This window comes from Meira miltonrushii (assembly GCF_003144205.1).
Source record: "Meira miltonrushii strain MCA 3882 unplaced genomic scaffold FA14scaffold_3, whole genome shotgun sequence".
NCBI lineage: Eukaryota > Fungi > Basidiomycota > Exobasidiomycetes > Exobasidiales > Brachybasidiaceae > Meira > Meira miltonrushii.
The window spans coordinates 1,854,778-1,870,758 of NW_020289945.1; the positions used below are offsets into that span (position 1 = coordinate 1,854,778).

General features: G+C 44.4%; 7 protein-coding genes across 7 annotated transcripts; 2 read left to right on the plus strand and 5 right to left on the minus strand.

Moving 5' to 3' along the window:
- Positions 1-31: 31 nt before the first annotated feature.
- Positions 32-953, minus strand: FA14DRAFT_165115 (Lumazine-binding protein; the record flags this gene model as incomplete). The annotated part of the gene is made up of 2 exons (XM_025499932.1): positions 32-873; positions 938-953. The coding sequence occupies 2 exons, from the start codon at positions 951-953 to the stop codon at positions 32-34; spliced, it is 858 nt and encodes a 285-aa protein (XP_025354227.1).
- Positions 954-2,522: 1,569 nt separating this feature from the next.
- Positions 2,523-4,322, plus strand: FA14DRAFT_148019 (putative NOP58-required for pre-18S rRNA processing; the record flags this gene model as incomplete). The annotated part of the gene is made up of 2 exons (XM_025497363.1): positions 2,523-4,035; positions 4,093-4,322. The coding sequence occupies exons 1-2, from the start codon at positions 2,610-2,612 to the stop codon at positions 4,320-4,322; spliced, it is 1,656 nt and encodes a 551-aa protein (XP_025354228.1). The 5' UTR covers positions 2,523-2,609.
- Positions 4,323-4,451: 129 nt separating this feature from the next.
- FA14DRAFT_66560 (uncharacterized protein) lies at positions 4,452-7,506 on the minus strand. The gene is made up of 2 exons (XM_025502671.1): positions 7,373-7,506; positions 4,452-7,079 (listed from the first exon to the last, which is right to left on the minus strand). Exon 2 carries the CDS (start codon positions 7,075-7,077, stop codon positions 4,492-4,494), a length of 2,586 nt encoding a protein of 861 aa, XP_025354229.1. The 5' UTR covers positions 7,078-7,079; positions 7,373-7,506; the 3' UTR covers positions 4,452-4,491.
- FA14DRAFT_66567 (uncharacterized protein) lies at positions 7,157-8,127 on the minus strand. The gene is made up of 3 exons (XM_025502672.1): positions 7,964-8,127; positions 7,360-7,897; positions 7,157-7,241 (listed from the first exon to the last, which is right to left on the minus strand). Exons 1-3 carry the CDS (start codon positions 7,969-7,971, stop codon positions 7,236-7,238), a joined length of 552 nt encoding a protein of 183 aa, XP_025354230.1. The 5' UTR covers positions 7,972-8,127; the 3' UTR covers positions 7,157-7,235.
- Positions 8,128-8,454: 327 nt separating this feature from the next.
- Positions 8,455-9,492, minus strand: FA14DRAFT_165117 (DUF689-domain-containing protein; the record flags this gene model as incomplete). Its single annotated transcript, XM_025499933.1, has 1 exon — positions 8,455-9,492. The coding sequence occupies one exon, from the start codon at positions 9,490-9,492 to the stop codon at positions 8,455-8,457; it is 1,038 nt and encodes a 345-aa protein (XP_025354231.1).
- A 711-nt stretch (positions 9,493-10,203) lies between these two features.
- Positions 10,204-14,166, plus strand: FA14DRAFT_123625 (TPR-like protein; the record flags this gene model as incomplete). The annotated part of the gene is made up of 3 exons (XM_025496587.1): positions 10,204-10,390; positions 10,631-11,878; positions 11,951-14,166. The coding sequence occupies 3 exons, from the start codon at positions 10,204-10,206 to the stop codon at positions 14,164-14,166; spliced, it is 3,651 nt and encodes a 1,216-aa protein (XP_025354232.1).
- FA14DRAFT_66574 (uncharacterized protein) lies at positions 14,081-15,939 on the minus strand. The gene has a single exon (XM_025502673.1). It carries the CDS (start codon positions 15,834-15,836, stop codon positions 14,238-14,240), a length of 1,599 nt encoding a protein of 532 aa, XP_025354233.1. The 5' UTR covers positions 15,837-15,939; the 3' UTR covers positions 14,081-14,237.
- Positions 15,940-15,981: the final 42 nt, after the last annotated feature.

Genomic DNA, 15,981 nt, shown 5'->3' on the forward strand with positions numbered 1-15,981 from the left:
AGAGAATTAGAAGAATAAGCCAGACCCGCAATCACTTTTGTTCCGACAGAACTTTTCTCACTGTCCTCTCGATCAAAGCCGTAAGCGTTTCTTGTCCACTTCCACTACTTGAGCTTTTCGGAGCTGCATCGATCGGATTAGCCGGTTGCTCAGCTGACAATCCCGCCAAAACGGCTCTATGAACGTATTTGCCTACCATATCCATTTCCACATTCACCTTTTCTCCTGGCTTCTTTGCACTTAATCCGATCACCTCTTGCGTATGTTTGATCAGCATTACGCTGAATTCAATTGTTTCCGATTGCTTTGTCGTGCCGGCCGCATCTTCGGTGGTCTCGCCTGCAGAGTTGGCGTTAATTCGACCTCCAGTAGGTGGCGAAACGTCGATCAAAGTAAGAGAAGCTCCGTCAAGTGTGATATATCCTTTAGGAATCAAGAAAGGCGCCAATTCTGATGGAAGTGGTAGTAGATCAGGTGCATATGTCAATCGCATTGTGATCGTTAATGCATTTCCCGTTGGTACCACACTTCTGATCACTGCCGTAGTATCAACGTGTCCTTGAACAAAATGTCCACCAAACCTCGTATGCGCGTGCATTGCACGTTCGCAATTAACTCCTTGTCCTACTTTTAATTCACCTAAATTTGTCCTTCTCAACGTTTCGGGTGCGATGCCAATTTTGAAATAACCGCCATCTTTATTTGCATCGAATTCTGTTACGGTTAAACATGTTCCATTCACTGCGATACTATCTCCAATATTGCAATCATGCAAGATTGATCCAGTCTTTCCAATCGTCATCGAATATCCATTTCCACCTGATTTTGTCGTATCCAGAGGCTGGATATCGATAATCGGTGCCAACAGCTCAACTGTATTGTATGACCAGGATGTAATTAGCAATCGCTGCGTGACTATGTTCTTCCTTGTACTTACCTATACCAGTAAACATGATGTCGAGATGGTGTATTGGAGTGTGGCCACAATGACTCGCGCATTTAGCCGGCTGTCAGAAAGGGTGTGTGTGAGTGTGTGAGTGTGTGCCTTAAGCTTGAATCTTCTAAAATTCTCCACATCTTATTTAAGCTCATCATCATACAGGCGCGTGATAATCTGTTCGCAGTCAAGTAATGGAACGAGAAGTTCATGATCCTCGTCAAGAAGGAGTGGTAAACAAGTCTATTGAGAACGAAATGAAGTGATGCTGGGGATATAAATACATTGTGTAGTGCGTGAAGTCAATAAGCTCTGGAAAGCATTGTGCGAGACTTTGCATGTCGATCTGGTCAGATGGCTTTTAAGCTTTCACCTTCTATATATTGACCATTCCGTAGTGACCTTGCACTTCCAAGCTTATTGATCGGTAGCGGCATAGGATCGGGCAAGGCAATATGCTTCACAGTTTCGTTCTTGAAATAATTATCCAGCGTTCTCGTCATCGTCCGTTGAAAGTAGTCCAACGTACCAAAATCTCTCTTGGCAATCGGTTTAGGTAGCCCGAATGGCGCTCGGAATAGCTGTCGAAGGTACAGATAAAAGCTTGGTTGGGCGGACTACAGCAAAAGAAGGAGAGGCAAGATCGTCAGACATTTCATTCACATCAAAAGTCCCTCTTCACATTCTCCCACATACCACTGGCTTTGCTCGTATTCCCCGTAATCCCGTTCTATATAGAGCTAGTAGCTGTTTTTGACTTGCGCTAAGCTTGGCCATGTTGTATTGGGTATCAAGTGTCGAAAGGATGATGGTTTGAGGAAGTGATGATAGGAATGCAAGATTCGCGCTTAATAATCCATTGTATTACATAAGTGGAGTCGTGAGCTTCTGCTTGACGCGATCGACGCATTCACTCAGCGATAGGATACCGATGGAGATGGCAACAAAGAGGCTGTCATACAAGTTGGCCTCCAGAATTGCTCTACTCATCTTGCCAAGTCATGCTGACTGTTTTGCAAATATGTCGCCGATCTCCTTCTGATACCGCTCGCGAATACGTTCGTCCAATAATCTCTCTTCTGCTCTTCGTTCCATTTCACCTTGAATGGGGTGGATTTTCGATGCTGTCGGCTGTGACATTTCAGTTGTTAGGTCAGCGATCTCCGGATTCTCTGCAATTTCTACGTCATCATCTTGTTGTAAAGCCACTTCATCATTTGACATCTCCGTTTCAACATCCTCAATTACGGATTCCTCACCGACTAGTTGATCGGATTTGGATTGGTTTGTTGCACTGACTGAAGACATTGCAGATAAGCCTCTATCGATTCTTGAGTATTTGATATCTTGTGTAGCAGACGAGTATGAGCGTCAATGATGATGAGGGTGTTGGTTTGTTAAAGCGTGGGGTAAGTCACCTCTACTGTGTACGTGACTGAGCCTATGCATGCAACGCTTAATCAACCTTGAATGAATGCTTTGCTTGCACGTGATTTGCGTTTGGAATTTTTCTTCTTTGCCAATAAAATGCCTACGCGCAAGGAATAAGGAAGCTGCTGCTTTTTAGCACACTTTTTTTTGGGCAGCATAAGTTCATTTATTCTTCCGGTTTTTTTCTTCTTCTGGTTATCACATCATCCATCTCCTGATCTAACGAACAACAACATTCAAGATGGTGTTGGTCTTATTCGAGACCGCTGTAGGCTTTTGCCTTTTCAAAATGTCAGACAAGGCAAAAGTGGAATCACCTTCTTTGTGGAAAGAATTTGACGATGTTTCTTCGACAAACAATTTACTCAAATTGTCCGCTATTCATCGTTTCACTAGCACAGTAGAAGCTGTTGAAGCAGCCGCTTCTATCAACGAAGGGAAGATGAGCAAAGATCTCAAAAAATTCCTATCAGAAGAAATCTCTGGTCACAAATCAAGAAAGAATGAACAATTGATTGTCTCTGATGCAAAATTGGGTGGATCAATCGCAAAGAAGCTCGGCATTCAAGTCGTAAGCGACTCTTCCGTGCAAGACCTTTATCGTGGTATCCGTACCCACTTGGCCTCACTTCTCTCTGCCGGTGGATCAGGAAAGGATGCTGTGGCTGAAGTTGACCCTCGCGATTTGAACACAATGAGTCTCGGTCTGTCTCACAGTTTAAGTCGTTACAAGCTCAAATTCTCCCCCGACAAGGTTGATACAATGGTTGTTCAGGCAATCGGTCTGCTTGACGATCTCGACAAGGAAGTCAACATCTACGCCATGAGAGTTAAAGAATGGTACGGATGGCACTTCCCCGAAATGGGCAAAATCATTACAGACAACGTCGCTTACAGCAAGGTGATCAAAGCTATGGGTTTCAGAACAAATGCTCAAAGTACAGACTTTAGCGAGATTCTACCAGAAGAGATCGAACAAACCCTCAAAGCTGCTGCAGAGATTTCCATGGGTACCGAAATCAGTGATACAGATATCAACCACATTTGGAGCTTGTGTGATCAAGTTATCTCTCTCACTGCTTACCGTGCTCAACTTTACTCTTACTTGCAAAACCGTATGGCTGCCATCGCTCCCAACTTGACAGCTCTTGTTGGTGAATTGGTTGGCGCTCGTTTGATCAGCCATTCCGGTAGCATCATGAACTTGGCCAAGCAACCCGCTTCCACGATCCAAATCTTGGGTGCTGAAAAAGCTTTATTCAGAGCTCTTAAACAGAAAGCCGCCACACCAAAATACGGTCTCATTTACCATGCAAGCTTGGTCGGTCAAGCACCTACAAAGATGAAGGGTAAGATGGCACGTATGGTTGCAACAAAGGCCGCTTTGTCTATTCGTTTGGATGCCTTGGCCGATGCTGATAGCAAATCAGATGCCAGTGCACCCACAATCGGAATGGAAGCAAGAGCTAAGCTTGAATCTCGCCTACGTGGTATGGAACATCAATCCACCATCGGTGGACTTCGTGGAGCTGGTGTTGATAATGGATACAAACAAAAGCCATTCGAATACAACCCCGGTGCCTCTAGAAGTTACAACGATTCAGCAGATGCTCCTGTCACTGCAACACCTCAAAAGAAGGACGTCGATGAAGCATCTGTGGATGCTAGTGCCAAGAAGTTGAGCAAAGAAGAGAAGAAGGCTTTGAAACGTGCAGCAAAGGGAGATGAATCAGCCGTATCCGCTGATGAATCGACAGCCAGTCTATCAAAAGAAGAAAGAAAGGCACTTAAGAAAGCCAAAAAGGCAGCCGCTGCAAACGGTGATGTCAGCACAACCAGCAATGGCGATGAAAAAGAACGAAAGAAGGAGAAGAAAGAAAAGAAACGCAAAGAATCTGAAGCTGAAAGTGACGGAGAGCCAAAGAAAAAGAAAAAGAGACATTCGGAAGCCTAAACACTTTTTGATCTTATTCTATTGCCTGCGTATTTCTTTGTTTGTAATCTTGTATTTTAGCATGACCAATTCTACAATTTCTGCCCTAGGCAATCGAGTGAGAGTAGTTTGAAAAAGATCATATTGCATTTTAGCCGATAAAAGATATCCAAAGGGGTATTTATGCACTTTACCTCGCATGAACAGGGCAAGCATGTGCTCTGCTCAACCATGAATCAATACAATGACGATGGAAGTAGCAAAGGCAGGGCAAACGAGCGATGGTCATATTGATCAGCATCTCTTCCAAACAAATTTGACATTCCTTTCCGACAATCGGTCCTTCGTCCAACCTGTACACCAAATACTTTCCGCCCTGAACAGCAGTACCGCCACCGCCGTTTTCCAAACAAGCACGAACGTGTTCTTCTTGTATGGCTGCATCTTCTCCTAAACCTGCTAATGCTAAACCACAAACTGGACAATCGGCCAATTCGCTTGCCCTACTGCTCACATCATCTTGTCTACCTGATTGACCGGAAGAATGAGTGTCCATTCGGTGAACCGCACCAGAGAAATCTTCCGATCCATAAGGAGAATTGCGTAAAGAAGATGGTAATCTACGTTCTGCATCACATCCATCACAAATACGTGAAGGTCCGTTCGATTCCGTCAACAACATCTCCGGCAATCCAGGATCGATGATCAATTCTTCAGGCGTGAGTTTTGCACGATGGGTCGAACATGCATCACAGAAGATTCTACCACATCTACGACAATGATGTTTACGCAAAAAGAAAGTGAATTTACGATTGCATCCTCTGCACGTTGAAGCCTCTGCATCATCTTCCCAAACCGGAATCAAGCTTTGTTCACGTAGTTGTCTTGCTCCGTTTGTGTTTCCAGTCAAGTGCCTTTGATGTTGTTCATTCGTAGGCACACGGAATTCACTTGCAGCCGCTAAATCAGCACTTCGAATAGCACCCAACGAAGTACCCGCTTCACTTGGCGCAGCTCGTTCGCCAAACACGGAAGCTGTGCTACTTTGTCTTAATGCAGGTGAAGGTCTATCAGGCACAACGCCAGAAGTGGTTGCAAAAGGACCGCCACCAATACGAGTAATAACAGATTGTCCATCATCACGGTACGAATTTGGATAAATGAATTCTGCATCTGAATCATCGTCTGAATCTTCGCTTTCTTCGTCCAATCCTGCTGCTTGTCGTAATTGACCCATTTGAACGGTATACTCTTTCAGTAATTCTTCTGCCCTTTGTTGTCTGTCTCCATCTGCATCGCTGAAAGCATGTTGACGTAATTCGGTAACTGCCAATTCGATATGTGTCAATCGGCGTTCCAATTCACTCTCATCCATATCGGCCGGTGTTGATCCAATTCCGCTACCGGCCATTGCCTTTGCTCTTGCCATATAATCAGCATTTGATCCTAATTGTTGTGCATCATTACGGGCATCAGCTTGTGCTTGTAAAACAACGCTCGATTCAAACACTCTTTGTCCTTCAACAGCAACCGGCGATTGTGTCAAAGAAGCCAATGAGCTTTGTTCTGCAGCTTCGAGATCGTCATTGAAAGCGATATCCAACCTTCTTCGCATCACACGTACCCATCTCCTCCTCCTCACCCAACCTGCGTTCACAGCTTCAGCCTCAGCAACAGGAGCAGCACCGGTACTTGCCAGAACCACGCTGCTCACTGCTCTCTGTACGCTTGCACCTAATCCACGACCGTCCAAAAGTCGAGTGAGAGGAGCAGGAACGCTTGCCGACCATCTTTCATCTGGAGTGTCAAACGATTGACTGTATTGCCATCCAGATTCTGCGTCAACTTGAGGGCTAGTAAGATCATTTTGCCATGTAGACAGCCAAAAGTGTGATGGTTCAACACTGTCACTAGCACTACCCTCGTTTGAACCCCTTCTCAAAACTGAATCGGGCGTGGGTGTTGTACCCAATTCCTCATCACCCGTTCCAAGTTCACCACGAGCTTTTTTTGCAGCTGCAATTTGTGCACTTCTGTTGGGCAATCGTAATTTGTAAGGTTGCGATCTTGTGGGCAGCTTGACATCTTCTCGGGCCATTGGCAAATGTCTTGTTCTGCTCAAACTTAGCGGTCCAGGTGACATCGTGCTGGGAGCACGACGATCTGGCTTGTCTGGACGACCTGCTTGCGTTCCGCTCCATCTAGGCTTACCGCCACGAATGGCCAAAGTGGAAAGTCTGGTGTCCAAACGTTGATTTTCGTACACAATCACAGGAACGGTTGTATGAATAGCCAAAGGATTGTAAGGGCCTTGTCCAGGCACAGTTTGATTTGCATTAGAAGGTGCTGAACCGGCAAATTTCAAAGCAGCCCACCTTTCGCTTTCGTACTTTTCCAGTATTTCGCAAATGAAAACCTCAAAAGTGGCTGCGGCTACATCATATGCAGTTTCTCCAGCATTATTGCGCACAAATGGATCCACTTTTTGCTTACTGGTCAAATATCGCACGATTGGCAAATGACCGTTTGAGGCAGCATTCATCAAGGGTGTCCATCCTCCTCTTCCGCCTTTGACATCAATCGCCGCTCCGGCATTTTCAACCAAAACTTTCACAATATCCAAGAATCCTTTCGAGCATGCATTGTGCAATGGTGTCCATCCATCCCCGTCTACGCTATTAGCAGATGCGCCAGAACTGATGAGAAATGTGAGCGAAGGTAATTTACCCGCCATTGCCGCTTTGTGCAAGGCTGTCTCGCCTTCACGATCTTCCATTTCTACCAATGCACCAGCTTCACGAATCAACCACTTGAGAATGTCAACCCTGCCTTCACGAGCAGCAAAGTGTATCGGTACCAATCCATTGGAAGGATTTGGCTCATTGGCCAAGGCGAAAAGACTGATTCCCGATCCGGCAGGTGCAGGTGAAGTGGTTACAGAGATAAACTTTTGCAATGTTGAAAGAGGACCTTGAGAGCATAATTGATTGAGACGAGGGTAGTCGACTGGACGAGGTTCTGGTGAAGTAGAGGCTTGAGACGGTTGACTCTCTGTTACAGCAGGTGCAGACTCTACGTCAGCAGATGTAGACGGTCCTTGAGAAAGTGTATTGTTCTGAAGGTCATCTACTTTTGGTGCGTCTTTCGATTCTGCCTCTTTTGAAGGAGTTGTAGTACTTGCGCCTGGGTATACAAATGCTTCCTCATCTGATTCTTCCTCGCTGCCATTGGGATCCTCTATCCCACCGTTCTCTGTAACATTATCCTCAGTTTCTTCTCGTCCATTTGAGGACCTTTCAGCGTGGTACGAGAATCCGTTTGAATGTGGTGCTTCTTCTGGAATGTCTGCAACGTCTTTGTTTTCGAAATCTTGTGTGATTTCACCTTCATCCGTCAGGACTGAGCTATTTCCAACGACATCTGTATCTCGTTCCGCTTCCGTCAAAGTAGATTTGGTTGCATTTTCCACTTCTCCTTTTGTCTCTTTGTGTTTCCCATTCACACTGCCATTCCATCGATCATTTCCTGATGATAATGGATCGGATCCTTCAGCCAGAGGCGTACCTCGAACGTGATTTGCCCAAGGATCATCAGCGCTGATAAGAGTGAGAGAGATGTGTCAATCAATAAGCAAATCCTAGATGTCGTGTGAATCCACTTACTCTGCCATTTTCCACTACAATCAAAAACTTGATCGAAAGTCTTCCTTGCAGGAAAGCTTCTTCAATAATGTAGGATGAGTATGAAAGATTAGAAGAAGAACGAATTGAAGTCTTCAAGTGTAACAAAAGTTTGAATCGAGTGTGTATGTGTGCATTTGTTCACTTTTAGTTGATTTTTGGCACGAGGCCAGTGTTTTAACCGGCTAAAATTTGTGTTAATTGATGCTTTAAGGCTAAGCTTATTTCATGTGATGGTCTAAAATCGCGTACTGAACCTACGCCACACTGTTTCATTCAACACATACACACAAACATTCATTATCCTACAGACAGACCCCCTTTTCTTACATCTAAAACATCCTTCTCCAGCTCATACCCACACAATGATTCAATTTAGCATATTTTTGAGGGAAGAAAGTGTATGAAATAATACATGTAAACCGAAAAAATGTAGATGAGACCAAGACTTACAAAGAGAGAGAGCGAATGAATCAGAGATCATCATCCATAGAAACAGGGATTTCAACCTTTTCTCCAGGCTTAAAAGCAGGAAGACCAAGGTAAGGACAAGAACTGCAACGGAAAGCGTCACCTAAGAAACAACTTCCACAACTGCTGCTAGCTCCTTTTGTATCTACCCGAATTCGTTTGATAACTCTGGTCATTCCGTTTTCATCAACCATTGTTTCTGTAACTTCAGTCTTTGATGGTCCATCCTGTCCTGCAAGCTCATCTGCGTCCAGTTGCACGATCCCTTGTTGTCTTGCCTCTTCTTCTTCTTCCTCTAATTCACGCAAGCCACAAGTGCATCCTTTGCATGCCTTCTTACGTCTACCGCCTGCTAATGCGGATTCTAGATCGCAGTCCTCTCTTCGTGTAGCAGCTGGGACAAGCTTGTCTGCTTCGCTCAAGAGGGAGTTTTGATCAATCAGAGGGGCATCAGTTGATGCTAAATTCCACAACGCTTTCTTCTTCGCATTTGTTGAAGAGCCGTTCTTGGCCAATTTACGTCGAAGTGGTAATGCGGATGAGCTAGAACTTTGAGCTGTTTTGACAGCTGAGACGGAAGAGTTGACTTCATCTGACTGTATCTCAGAGAATCCCAAAAGACGTAATTCTGCTTCAATTGCGCGAAGGGTGTCCGGTCCACTTGGCAATGAGAGTGTTTCAATGATCAAGCTCGATCCTTGTCGTAGTGCATTGTTAATGGGTTTGAGTAGAGATTGAGCATCTTGAGACCAAGGTGCAATAATCCAAACTTGTGTGAAAGAGTCTTGATCCAATTGCACGGTTCCGCTTGTAACACGATCGACCATGTGCATCTCTACTTGACGAACGCCACCCATACCAGCCTCTTCTACCGCGCTTTGATAACGACCAGATTGTGCAGCATCCAAGGAGCCTATGACCAGAGTACGTTCATTGGAAGCTGTTCCTGTGACATTACTAGCAGTAAGTGCTGGTCCATTGATCGCCCCGTTTGAAGGTTGTTGATTTGTGATTGGTTGAGCTGTAGGGTCGAAACTCATATCGACATCTTGAACGTCAGCCAAAGCTGTAGGTGTCATTTTGAAGTATTTTGTCAGCGTCTTGATTTGATGAGAAGCAATCAAGATGTGATGGCAGGGAAGGAAACTTGTTGATAAAAAGTACGCTTGCTTGATTGGCTTGCCTGTCAACAAAGTTTCTTGATAAAATGCTTAGGCAATACAGCAGTGTACAAGCTATCAATTCGTAAAATTTCTTAGTACAAAGAAAGCATTTGACTCACACGCTTGGCTTTTTCTTTTTTTTGTACGCCTTATTGGTCCGGAGATAAGGCCGATAAAAATATTATTATTATTAAGACGCGTATAGTTATGATGAAGTAGTGTACTTTACGCGATTCAAATGTGTTGCTTCTTCTATGAAAGGTCCATCATTGAGAAAGAGGTTCATCTGTTTGATTAAAGGTGTAAGAAGATAATCGTAGAGACTTTGAAGAGATTTGAAGATTTGAAATGACTATGATTTCATCAAATGACTATGATTTCATCAAATGACTATGATTTCATAAATAAAATGCATTATGCTGGCCATGAAGACCATATTGCACTGTAGAGGAGGTCTGTGCGTTTTCTTCTTCTTCTGAAGGTGTGTCTAGAATCAGATGTGCCTCTTGACTTTCACAACCATGATAATGAGCGAGGCCACGTAGAAAGAATACATCCGCCCACTTTCCTTCTTTGGCATGTGTCAATATGCCTTCTGGAAGGCCTAAGCGTACTTCAGCTCCACCTAAACGGAAGCTCACAACACTTTCAGCATCGAAAAAAGGAAAAGGAAAAGCTAAAGAGAATGATACATCTTATGATGGAGATGAATACATGGAAGATGATCAATCCTTGGGAGTAGAAGCATACGAGCAATACTTTGAAGAAGATGATAGTCAAGATGAATATCGCCCTTCTCCCGAGCCTGAACAAGGCAGAGGATCGCATTCTGGAGGAATGTATGCTGATCAAGATAATGGTAGACAAGATTATCACGAATATCCCGTCGACGAGGAGCAAGAGTTGGAAAGGTATGATCGTGAAAACAATCTCTTCACGCAAGCCAGCTTGGAAGGTGATGAATATCAAACATTTCCAACGGATGCTTATACAGGAATGCAAAACTTTCATCCAGACGAAGAGCCTGATTTCATCGAATCTTGGAGGCAAATCGGTTCTGAGCATAGAAGAAAACAAGCCGCTCAACAACCAGAACGCAAAGATGATGATGAAGGAGATATGGAAGAAGACAGATTTCAAGAGCTGGCTCACGCTCTCGCTGATGCAAACACCAAGTCATCAATGTCAGACGTAGCAGTGAGATGGGGAACTGCTTTACATGCAGATGAAGATGCAGATGAGGAGATGGACGAATTGGCTTTCGAGCAGGATTTGCGAAGTGCTACTGGTTTCAAGAGCAAGAAAGGACGAGAGACGGACGCCTTTGGACGAAGAAAGCGAGTTGCACCACGACAACAAGCCGTATCAGCAGAAGCAAAAAGTTTATTAGCACAGGCGAATATGGCATTCGCTGAAGATGATATACCTGAAACGCTCAGTAAGCTACAAGAAGTCATTCGAATTGAGCCAACTATACGATCGGCATGGGGAACGATGGCCGTTTGCTTTGCAGCTCTTAATCAGCCTGATAAAGAAATTCAATCACGTATCATGGAAGCACATTTGACAAGCAATGCTTTGACACAATGGAGTACTTTGGCAGAACAAAGCAGAGAGATGGGACTTAGAGAGGAAACTCTTCATTGCTTGGAAAAGGCTATCAGATCAAGTCGAGAGGAAGATCGAGCAGACGTGATGGATATGATGTGGGAACGGGCTGAACTATTGGTAGACAAACGTGAAATAAAAAAGGCTGCTCGGCAATACCTAAGCATTCTAGAATTTCATCCAACGCATAGCGAAACTATTCGTCGAGTCGTTCCTCTCTTGCACCAACTTGGAATGTCAGATCGAGCAATTTCTATCTTACAAATTTGCGCTGATATCGATATGAAAGCTTATCCTGATCCTCGACTGGCGGGAACAGATCCAAGTGAGCGAGCCACATACAGTTCTGATCATATTGCAACTCTTGTGGATTTATTGATCTTGGCAAATCGCCCGCAGGATGCATTGGATACCATTCGAAAAGGTGCACGTTGGCTCCAGGGCAGGGCAGGAGAGACTTTTTGGGACGATATTCAAGAGGATGATCGAGAATATGATGTAGACCGTTCAGGCAATCATCGCAGGGGTGACCTTGGTAGGCGAGTCAATATGGCTCCCATCTATCCTTTGGATATAGAATTTCGAATTCGATTGGGTACAGCGCGTGCTCGTATGGGCAATGTTGAGGAAGCTCGAAATCATTACAATATATGGCGTCAAAGTATCGTCCTCGATAGGGATAATATTGACAATTTTGCAACGATGGTCGATGAGATGATCAAATTAGCCCAAGGGTTGGATGATGAAGAGAATGAAAATGTTCAGGCTGAAAGGACGGATCTGCTCGAGGAGACCTTGCAATACGCCGAGATGCTCAGCGCAGAACGGCAAAAATTCAACAGCGAAGATTACGGATTTGATGATGAAGACTTTGATGAATCCATCGTAGAACAGATGGCGCAAGATTACAGACGAGTCGCAGATTGTCTGATGGGATTAGAGCAATTTGTAGAAGCGGTCGCGTGGCTGGAAGAAGTTGTCAAATCAGGCCATTACACTTTGGAAGCAAAATTACGTTTAGCAGAGGCATACGAAGCTTCGGGCAGACGTGATGATGCGATTAAAATGGTCAGTGAAGTATTGAGAGAGAGAAGAAATCAACAGCCACCAGATGGTCAACAAGATTATGAACGAGACGAAAATTCTCAGGATCCGGACGATACCGTTTTGCAATCCCTCTCTTTGTTTACAGAAGCGTCAAAGAATCGCGGTGCGGGAGCGTCGGGACGAGATAAAGAAAGAAGACAAGCGTTTCAGATGGAGCAAATTCGTGAGAATGAAACTGTTGAAGCTTTCAATCGCATTAGATCTCTCGAGAAAAGCGTTTTCGTTGATCGATGGTGGCATCCAGATGTACCTTTTACGGGCGATATCCATGAGCAAATTTATGGTAACTTTGAGAATGCATCAGAAAGGAAGGAACGTTTTGAACGTATCTCAGAGTGGACTGCTGAAATGGAGGGATTGATCAGGATGTTCTCTGATACTCCACAATTGTTTCCAAAGGACAAAAACAAGCTATTTGGGGGGATGTTTAGAAGTCAATACAAACGTAAAGATCGATTGTATAGAGAAGCACGGGCTTTGCTGTCCAGAATGGGCGATTCAATGATCGATGAAAATTTAGCGGCGAACAATGTTGAGCAAACTCATTTCCGAGGTATTGCTCTAGATGACTGGGTCGATTTGACGATGCAATACGCCTTTGTCCTCACCAAGCTTCATCAATTCGCATTGGCGCGCAAAGTTTTGCGTAGAGTATCTCATTCGAACGTCGTATGGGCAATTCACCAACGTCGTCAGTCATTGAGCTTATGCTATGCTTCTTGCGCATTGTATGCTGGCAAGTATCATGCAGTATTCTCTGAAGCGGCATTACGCTACCTTCCATTCATCTATCAATTTCACACAGAAGCTTTACGAGCAATGCTTGTTGTCAGCAATTCTTCCGGCTTTGCGGGTCATGAAGCATTGCAAACAGCAAACAATATCAAGTTCTTTCTTCGTCGAAGTCGTATTCACGAATCTATGGTACAAGATGCTCGGATCATGTTCAACAAGAGCAAGAAAAGATGGATCGTTCGCGACTCATTATTTGATCGTACAGGACGTGGTGGGCCAGACGAGGAGGAAGCAGACGGAGAAGACAATTTTGGCCAAGACACAGTGAACAACACACGAATGGAAGATGACGATTTGAACGAAAGTGATTCTGAAGTTGACGAACAAAGCAGAGCAGGACGCAGAGAACAAGCCGATCTTGGTCTTCAATCTCGAAAAGTGTTTGATAAGCCGAAGATTGCCTGGGAGAATGTTAAAGATGATCCCGGTATGGATGCATCTATTCACAAGCCTCCGACACGTTACAATCCTGCGAATGAATTGTTCTATGCTGGTCTATTGCTCACGTCAAGTAACGGTATTCCTTCTATGGCGTATTGTTTGCGTACTTATGCTCATTTTCCGAATGATGCTTTGGTCTGTTTGGCATGTGCGGTTGCTTGTTTAGGAAGAGCTGCCAATAGACAGGTAGACAATCGCAATCAGGTGGTGATGCAGGCATATGCTTTCTTGCATCATTATCGAGAGATACGCAAAAAAGAAGGCCAGATCAAAATGGAAGAATCGAATTCTGTCTTCAAAGAAGGCATGAATGTATACGAACCTGAGATTGAGTACAATTTCGGTCGTGTTGCCCATCAATTAGGACTCAATCAACTCGCTGTACCGCACTACAATAGTGTTTTGAGACCTCACAAAGATTTTGCTTTTGGCAAGAAATCAGGAGATGACCAAATGTCAATCGACGCAATTCCGTCTTCTTCGGATAGGCAAGACTTCGATTGCACGGCAGAAGCAGCTTTCAACCTACACTTGATCTATCTCACTTCAGGTAATCCACGTTTGGCCAATGCCATCGTCGAGCGCTACTTGCGCGTCTGAAGTGCTTGTTTCCTATCCAAATTGTACTATCACACCTGAACAGAGAGAATACATGTATATTAATAACTTTTTTAAGGGAAGCGAACAGCTGCTGCCTTTTGTACAGAATCAATGGAGATCTTATGTCCCAACAAATCACGAATGTTGTTAATTCCATATCGAATCATCGTTGGTCTTTCCAGACTCAATCCCCAGCCCAGAACATTGACACCTTCGGGCAATCCCATCGGTCGCAGCATCTCGGGCCTGAACATTCCTGAATTACCAATCTCAACCCACTTCTTTAGACCGGCATGGTAACTGAAGATTTCCAGACTAGGTTCGGTGTATGGGTTGTAGGCTGGCTTGAAACGAAGATTTGTGACGCCCATCTTTGAAAAGAAGATTTGCATGAATCCGATCAGATCACCAAGTGTGATATCGTAATCGGCAACCACACCTTCCACTTGATGGAATTCTGCCAAATGGGTCGCATCAACTGCCTCATTACGGAACACTCTGTCGATTGAGAAAAGCTTAGCTGGCTTGAAACCTCCAGGCTGATTGGCGATACTGTAAAGCATCGCGGCTGAAACGGCGGTCGTGTGCGTTCTCAAAACAAGTTTCTCAGTCACTGCTCGGGAGAATTTATATCTGTATCCTGTTGAGCCGAAAGAACCATTCTCGTGTGCTTCAACAACTCTTTTCAAATAATCTTCTGGAATATTTTTGGCTGCTTGAGGGTCTTTGACGAAGAAAGTATCTTGGACATCTCGGGCAGCATGTTGTTGTGGAACATAAAGAGCATCGAAACACCAGAATGAACTGTCTACGAAACGATTTGTAGGCATTTCGGCAAAGCCCATCTCAAAGAAGATATTACGGAATTCTTCCCGAACTTTGAGCAGAGGGTGTAATGCTCCTGCTGCAGGGACAGCACCTTCAGCATCGAAATTGTATTGCTTGAAATTTGCAGTCTTCCAAGATCCAGATACCAGCATTTCCGATGTCAAGTCAGTTTCCAGCTTCTCCAACGTTAGGCTGAAATTGGGTCCTTTTGCGACGTCAAAGTACAACAATTTTCTTGGAGTGATCAAGTTACGCTTCTTGAGCTCTAATAGCTTCTTCTCTCCTGCTTTGCTTCCACCATCGATTTGGCCACTTTTGCTAATCTCACGTAGATCATCTTGCGTTTCATCTCTAATGCTGTCCAACCCTTCTACACGGACCAACTTTTTATCGTTTGTTGGATCTTTTCGTACCCATTTCTTGGCAAATGCTTTTCCTTGTCCGAACTTCAACACATCTGCGCCCAAAGCTTTGCGTAATTCGTCCATATCTTTTCCCTCTTTTCCTCCAGCAGGTAATGCGGACCAGACTCTGGCTTCTGGTGAGCCCTCTTGTGCGATTAAATGCCCTTCTGAGGATGGTACGTGTGAGATCTCATTCAAGACTGTATAAGTGATCATTTCCCTACTCTTCAGGCTGTTCAAGATACCCTGTAAGCCCAATTGCCAATCCGCTCTCCTCCTGAATGCTTCATCTACTGCTTTTGCATCTTGACCAGCTGACGCAGATGAATCGGTTTTGTATAAGGTACGTGTGTCTTTAATGTGACCACCATTACTATCGATAAGCTGTAATAGCTGTTCCTGTGAGGGCACCTGTTGTGCTCCTGTTGATGAAGTCATCTTGGTATAGAGGTGATAGTATTGATGATGGTCATTGCTCGTATTTGTCTTTTTTATGACTGGACACGCTAGACCTTCTTCTCAGCCTGACTATACACGTGCTTAAGCTTGTATCTGACAGTCTGCCGGCGCCGTCCCAAGGAAT